At 38.1% G+C, this 8308-nt stretch overlaps 1 protein-coding gene across 1 annotated transcript in view; it reads right to left on the reverse strand.

Annotated features, from left to right (window-relative positions):
* Nucleotides 1-6697, reverse strand: part of NRPA1 (nuclear RNA polymerase A1) — a 72173-nt gene extending 65476 nt beyond the window's left edge. The window contains exons 1-4 of the mRNA XM_088956011.1: nt 6539-6697; nt 5958-6127; nt 1406-1565; nt 885-1247 (exon numbers count right to left, since the gene is read on the reverse strand). Of these exons, the coding sequence (XP_088812137.1) occupies nt 885-1247; nt 1406-1565; nt 5958-6127; nt 6539-6556 (711 nt within the window). The 5' untranslated portion in view covers nt 6557-6697. The remainder of the gene's footprint in view (nt 1-884; nt 1248-1405; nt 1566-5957; nt 6128-6538) is intronic.
* Nucleotides 6698-8308: the final 1611 nt, after the last annotated feature.

Below are 8308 nucleotides of genomic sequence, written 5' to 3' on the forward strand. Positions count from 1 at the left end.
TATCCACAGATATGCAAAGCTTTATAAATAACATATTAGGTTGATCATCAACAGATCAGGTGAACTGAAATGGTTAGAATATATTGGTATGGCACAGAATAGGAACTCAACAAGATGGACATTATCATAGCCTGAGATATTAACAGAAATTTAATTAACCAAGGAAGAAGCTGTCCTTGGAATTAATATGCAACAGATTTAGGTATCTTTTAATTAGTGTTAGTGTCAAAATCAATATTAGCACATAAAAGAAAGCGAGATAAGTAATAAGATGACCTTAGAGACAAGTAGCATATAGGTGCTGATGATTTTTATTTTCTAATAATTTCAAGGTTATTTTGGTTTTGCAGACCCTTATTATTGCAATATATCAGACTTTTGCACAAAAAAGGATTTGCCTTACCAAAAATTGGTTATCCATAGATGATAAAACATCACACATATAATTCCAAGTAATAAAGTACTATACAATTAATATATAGAACTCGAAATAAATATTAACAAACTTATAAAGAGAAATAGACAACCAAGGAAACAGTTATCTATGTATAAAACACAATCTCTGATGAATCAAAAGGAAAAAGAAAATTAAAACAAATTTAAAAAAAAAAAGTCTGTCAACACTCACAAGAAAACCATAGAGAGAGAATGCAGCATATTATTTTGAAACCAGATAGACATGCATGTATGACTGTGTGTATATATGTATGCATGCATAGGCATGCTGCTAGCAAATAACCATGCAGGAAAGAGATAAAATTATATTATTGTATCCAAATTCATGCATGAAAAAGATAATAGTGCATTCAAATATCATGTTTTCAAGTTTAAGGAATGGATTTTAGAACCACTTTTCAAGTCATGGGAATGCTACTGAGATATACCATGTGAAACCAACCAAAAGTAGGACAGGTTATACTAGGACTTTTGGCACCACAGTTTTGACACCTGCTATGCTTGTCCTTCATAAAGTCACCCAACACAGACATTGCCTCCTTGTATTGAAGTGAAGTCCAATGGTGCTCTTGCAAATGCATGGGGTTGCAGTTCTGATCAACAGAATGAATGGCGGTATCTGTCTTGTGAGTCAAGTCATTTTCCTCCAAAGATGAGGATTCACTTGTCTTGTGAGTCAATTCATGTTCGTCTCGGAATGAGGATTCACTAGCCAACACTGACTCTAAATTTTTAGCCCCAGCAACATCTCCTTTTATTATAAGCTCCAGTTGAGAAGCATATTTCTGAACCTAAAACCCAGTAAACAGAAATGTAAATATGACCTCAAGGATAAGCATAAAACGAGACAGCAAATGTTTACTTGAAGGAAAATGAGGGGGAAAAAATATGAAATCAACATAAAAGCCACTACAAATAACCCTGAAAATCGCATTAAAGGGAAAACTACCTGTTCCTCTTTAGCCTTAAATTTGTGGCAAAAGAAACAAACTCTTTGTAGAAGAGCAAAAAGAATTTTGAATAGTAGTGGGTTGTAGACTGGTAATACAAGATCAATATGGCCACAATGACCTGGACAGTGGAATGAACGCTGACCACATGATTGACAACTGCACAGATACCAGACAATTACCGCATCAGGTGTTGATTAGACTATAAGCAAAAAACTATAAAATCATCATGTCATCAAAGGGAATGGCATGAATTTAGTGCAGTAACAAGATTCATTTGAATTTCTAGCACTGAGTATACTTAAATCAATCTGGATACATTGATAATGGTCCAATACTTGGTTCAAATATGAACAGAGCCATAAAAGATGACATCATTCAAAAATCAAATGGCATGCATCTTATGATTGCTAGTTATTTTGCAGATTACATCAGAAGAAGAAATTACACTATCCACTTATCCCCCCCAAGGTCCCAAAACTAAATATGATTATCCCTAATCATTAGAATTTTTTTGGCCATTAAATAAGAGCATTAGGCAAAAGAATATAGTGTGTCAGTGTACCCATTGTGTTGTGGATGTGAAAGTCACACTATGGAGAGAGATCGATCGTTACAGAGATGGAGTCAAGCTTGCCGTGAGATGGAGGAAAGGGATGGAGTGCGAAGCAAAGAGGTCCGTGTTCGAAGACTGTAGGAAAAGAGCAATTCTTTGAATTAGCATATAGCTACTCCTTTCTACGTGTACCAAAGATGGTTATGAGATGTTGCTCTTGGACAGATATGTCATGAAAATAACCCACAACAACGAACAAACTACATTCATCAAAAAAAACAAGAACAAACTACCCAATATATGAACATAGCACCTAATTCATAACTCACATGAATGTCCTTGGTGCATTAGAGAGTCCTTCATGAGTTTTGAAAGGTGTTTTCCATTCATCACCAATCTGATTTGGATCTCATGATAATCACTTCAAACATCAATCTTTGAAAATATTTTATCCCTAGCCACCATGTGAAACATCACCCAAACAAGGGATAGAGAAACAATACTTGATAGCAATTTTGTTTATAGTGTTTCCATCAAAACACATATGCCATAGTCTTTCTTTGGAGCCAATAGAGATGGAACTGCACAAGGGCTCATTCTCTCCCTAATGTACCCCTTTTTCAATAGCTCATTCACCTTCTGTTGTAGCTCCTCGTGTTCTTTAGGGCTCATATGCAGCCTTGTTTGAGAGGTCAGAACTTAGCACCAAATCCATATGGTGCTGCACATTCCTCAAAGAAGGTAGTCCTGCTGTTCTGATATATAAAAGTTTATATGTGGGATTATTTGACCTTGAGCTTTATTTATTTGCCATTGCAAAGCTTAACCGAATTGGAGATTGTTTGCACTTGAACTTAAATGGGAAGCCTTCATCTTTAAATGGTAAGAGTGGCATGTGGGGACGAAGAACTTGCTTTTCTAACATGTTGTCCTACAATTTGTGTATGTATGACATTGTTTTGAAAGCCCTTGCAAATGGTAACGTCTCCCACTGGCTGTAACAGAGACTTGGGATCGAATCCCACTTGCACCTGGGATGGGGGTTTATAGGTTTGGGGGGATGGGCTACCCCCCATTGTGTACCCCCCTGGAGAAAAAGAAAAACATAAAAAGAAGAAAGAAAGCCCTTACAAACCATTCATTAAGAAACAACTCCCTATATTCCTCTAGTAAGTGTTTTAAAGGGCTAAATAGTAAAAATATGGCTTGATCCTCCGTTCCAAGCAATAAGAAAAAGATGTCACCTTCTCTACTGTGTTATATTTACTGTCCTAGAAGATTTGGCAGGAGACCATTCCTCCACAGCCTCATAGACCTTAAGGCAACAAGATGGTTATCTTTGTAAGTAAAGGTGTGTGTTTTGATAACCATCACAAAGGGCCTTGCAATAAAACTGCCATGGTTGTCAGCCTAATAAAAAGCGGCAAGCATCCATGCCATGAACCACACCACACCATACATTGTTTTTGTAATTGTTGTCCACAGAAAATGAAACAAGACGTTTAGAGAAAATAGTCACCTTTGTCTTTAGTTGAACCAAGATAGCTCATAAGGATGAGGATGATTCTCTGTCTTTAGTTGAAGGTTGTCTACGACCTCCTTTGACATTACTCTCACAGCTGCCACCATAAAGTAACTTGGCCTTTGGCCTTTTATTTTTATAAATGCAGGGGCTTATGGGTGAAGTTTTTAAGCAATTTGAAGAAGGGTAAGGCTCAAGGTAAAATTAGAGTTAAGATTGGATTTTGAGGTAGAAGAGAATAGGGTAGGTGATGGGCAGCTTCAAAGATCGGTGAGTTCTTCTAAGGGGCAGGGAAGAGCAAATGCTGGTTTGTGGGAGGATGCAGCTAGTAGTGTGTCTACAGGTGCAAACAGCACTGTAATCATGAGGCCTTACCGAGGTGGAGAGCTACGAGCAAATGCTGGTTTGTTGAGTTCAAGTCTTCTGACTCCGTCAATGGAGAGCTAGGTACGAGTTCTTTTGCTCCTCCCACATTAAGCCAGGAGAATAGAGTCTTAGGTGCAGTTTCGAATGGGGGGTTTACAGTGGATTTGGAGATGGTAGATGTAGAGGAGGGTGGAGTTACAGTGGAGGCAGTGGAAGAGGTGGTGTACAATGAGTTTAAGAACAAGGAGGGAGGCAGCATAAAAGTACGAGAGGGTAAGAAGGTGAGCTCCATCAAAAATTTGATTCATGTTGTTGAGTTAGGGGTGACTCTGATTCTTCGATCTCTGAAGTGGTCATTGGAAGGCTGAGAGTTGATTTGGGTTGCAGGGTAAAGGAGACTATTCTGGTCGAAAGTGGTGATGCATCAAAGATTCCAAAGAAACCTGAAACCCATAGCTTCAAGTAAGTTTAATGTTGTTCATGTTACAAAGGTTTTGCTAAGAGAGACTTTGAAGCCTTTGAAAGAAAGAGGAAGGTGACAATTTTGGGGGGACCCTCTTGTATATTATTCCTGATTTAATAAAATTTTACATTACCTTTTGTCCAAAAAAAGAGAGAGGAAGGAAGAAAGCATGAGGAAAGTTTATCAAGTGCTAGGAAGAGAAATATGGAATGAGGAAGGAGGTCTGGAAGGATTTAGACAGGTTGAAGATTAATTTGAGCTCCATTGGAGTTCTGTAGTTACAGATATATTTGTACAAGATTGGTTTCATTCGAGCTTCATTATCATTTGGATGTATTCAGCTTTTTCTCTTCTTTGATAAAAATTTCCTGTTTGCTTATCCAATAATATGATGATGATGATGATAACTGCTCCACACACCTTTCCATTAATGGTATGTGTGAAATAGGAAAATTTGTTGTGAAACCGGTGCTCAGTTGATGCACCACTTTGGAGCAAGGAGAGTCTTTGATGCATGTCCCCATAATTATCCTCTTCTCACCCTTCTTCCTCCTAGTTAAGGTCAACTCAATTTTGAGAGTGATCAACCTCATCAACAACTTCTAGTTCTTTATCCTCATGGCTATAGTGCCACACATATTTAGATTCTCCTTTCTACAATCAGATGAAACATGGCCCCATTCAATGCATTTGAAGCACCTTACTAAATTACGGTTTAAGGTCTTTACTGCCCCATCCCCATGGACAAAATTATCATAATTTGCTGGTCTCTTCTTGGTTGTTGTTTTGGGCCTTTGGTTATAGTTTCTAGCACTTCCTACTCTAGTTGAAGATGAACCAATACTTCTAATCGTTTAAGAAATGGACCAACACCTGCTACCACTTTTCTTAGTATATATTGGGAATAGACCAATACCATCAGCAATGCCTGGTTCCAATCCCTCCTCAAACCCTCTTCCTCCCCTAAATACTTAATAGTCCCCAAAAGTTTATCAACATTTCAAATATACCCCTATAAACTCCAACACCCTCCTAAAAGAATAACAACAAAACCAAATACATTATATCTCTCTACAAGCGAGGATATTGAAACAGCCTCCATGAAAGTTAGTGTAACCCTTGCTGAACAGAACAATATTCTTGAAATTAACTCCTGACTTGAGGGGCCAATAAGTAAGCAACACCTAAGATCTATCACCATGAAGGAATCAATATTTCTTTCTAATCACATAGAGGAGGGAGGACTTGTATGTCCCTCAAGTTTAAGAACTAATGAGTTTGACCAGTGTTTTAGAATTAATGAATTTGACCAGATAATATGATAAGATCAATGTTAGTTTCAGTTAGCCAGTGAAGTCGTGTTTGAAATATCCCCTTTTGTTTGCTTCAATATATTGTAACTTGTGACCCTCAAGAGATGACATTCTGGCTTAAGCTCTTCCCAATCACACTTTGTCATAACATGGTCAAATTCATTTTGAGTCGTGCTCTAATTCCAGACGTGTTTTCAAGAGTCTCAACATGACTCATACTCAAGGACTCAAGAGCCCAGATTCCTCAAACAGAGCTTTCCCATAAAGTTGTCTACAAACGAATACCATGAGAGACAGTAAATGAAATAAACAAATGTTTGCAGAAACTTACGGTGTCCTGTCGTCCAATGGACCCAATGCTGGATCGTACAGACCACCAGGCAGTGGTCTCTCTACGTTATCGAATATAGTCGGATTTGTAATCTTCTTGAAACTGAGGTTCCTCACTTCTTCATCTGTTAAGAAGCTGAAGCGAACTGCCTCCACATGTTCTGTCGCCCCCTGCACCAAAACCCAGTATTAGAAAAAACGGTAGCAAATGTACAAATAGACTAAAAGACAATAAAACACCAAATATAAGCTCAATGCGGATGTTTCTCTTTCTTCCAAAGTAAACTTCGTTGCAACCCCTGTTCTCAAAATCCCAGTAAATTCAAATAACACGACTGGAAAAATAAAAAGAAAATCTTCTCTTCGAACCCATGAATAGAATTTGAGCTAAACTTCAATGAAAATGGTCATAATACAAAAGTGTGGAATTTGAAATAGCATCAACTGAATAACGCTCTCCTCGTGTCAAATAAATTCAATAAGTAAACTAACTATAAATAAGTTTGGCATCAAAGTGATGAACAAATCAAAATTCCGTAAACTTCAAATTGTGGAGAGAGAGAGAGATGGAGTGAGGGAGACCTCTGTAACGTGAGCCATCTTTTTTGCTGTTTTGCAGGGAGAGAAAGAGAATATTTCAGGTCCAGTGCAGGAGAGCTAGAGCTAACAAGCTTCGACGCTTATTCTGTTATTCATTCTAGGGTTGGACAGCTCTGTGTTTCGAAAGCAGTTTTGTTGCCGGAAATGGGCGGCCGCAGTGGAGTCTAGGGCTACTTCGGGTCGCTTTGGTCGAATTGGTGATCCGGCCCCGGTCTACGTAAAAGGCCGGTCCGAACGGAGCAATGAGAGAGAAAGGAATGGAACCCGGTGGGCTTTCATAGTGAATTCGTAATGGGGCAAGAAAAATATCTATATAAATATATTAAGGTGAAATGTGAGGACGAGGGAAATAGAATCTAATAATATTTATTTTTTGTCTTTCTTCATAAAAATTATAAGAATGGCATTCTTTACCAAGGTGTTGCTTTCTATTCCTCCACTAAGGAACTTGTGTATGAAACTTTAGCCCACCTTTCCTCTACCTCCTGTTGACTTGAGCATTGGAGTATCTACTCGGGGGTAGTTCATCGGTCCTTTGACATCTTTCTTGGTTGCGGGTCTTGAAGCACAGCTCCGTTATTCCACCTTGGCTTTGCCCTTTTGCAAAGGATTACCTGATTGCTCTCCTCAGTTCGTGCACTACCTCAGATTGAGTAGCATCATAATCAATCAAAGAATCATTGACATGGGTGGTTGAACCATCGACCCGTTCAACGATTTTTGGCTTTTTTATTTTTTTATTTTGATTGAATAGGCTATCCATTCAAACTGGATGGTTGAACCGTTGACCTGAAAACCCATGGCCATTATGGTTTCATTTTTTTTACTTTTTTCTATATGTCAATAATTAGATAAAAATAACTTTGTAATCATAGTTATGAGAATGGTGGACATTGAGAGGGATTCCAAAACCTTGGAAGATAAATCCAAAGTGACCTTAAGCACAGAAAAAATGGTGGTAAATCCACCAAACTAAAAAACACAAGGAAAAAAATCAAAAAATCAAGTCCAAAGTTCCACTTTGAGGCTGAACTAAACACGTACGCAACCAAAGAAAGAAACAGAGCATATCTAAGAAAAAAAACATTACACAAGAAAACCCAAAGAAAAAACAAAAGGGAATAAATGAAATGGCGGTAAGCACTTGACAATTTTGGAGGATCTTAAAGAAGAAGACCCAAAAAAAATAAAAAATGAAAAAAAAAGGAACATATCTTCGTCAAACTGCACATGCTCGAATAAAGCCCAAAATAGAAAAAACCTTTGAATACTGAAAATCCAAAAGCGTAAAAAACCATGATTTTCGAACTATCATTGACTTGGATGGTTTGATGGTCGGACCACTCGGCTTGGGAACCGTCTAGGCAATCGGTTCCATTTTACCCTAATCACAGTCCCTAGCAAAAAATTGTTGAATCGGTCAGCGACCGATTGACCAGGGTGATCGAGCCATCGACTTGTCAACCTGATCAAAGGTTTTTGCCCTTTTTTTTGTTAGAATGGGCCATCCATTCGAACTGGATGATCGAACCATTCGAATGGGCCATCCATCAGACTCTCCAGATCGATGCACTCGTAAGCGAACCACTCCAAAATCAACTAATAAGTTTTTCAATCAACAATTTAGTCGTTTTTGTTTGGCCCACGGAACAAATGCCCGAAATTAACCCTTATGTTATCACTCACAAATGTGGACCTTTAGTTAAGCTAATTTGACAAAGAAAATGCAACATCACCCTGTAACAGTGGAGG

This window comes from Nelumbo lutea, chromosome 7 (assembly GCF_056320005.1).
Source record: "Nelumbo lutea isolate HS-2025 chromosome 7, American lotus-T2T, whole genome shotgun sequence".
Taxonomy (NCBI): domain Eukaryota; kingdom Viridiplantae; phylum Streptophyta; class Magnoliopsida; order Proteales; family Nelumbonaceae; genus Nelumbo; species Nelumbo lutea.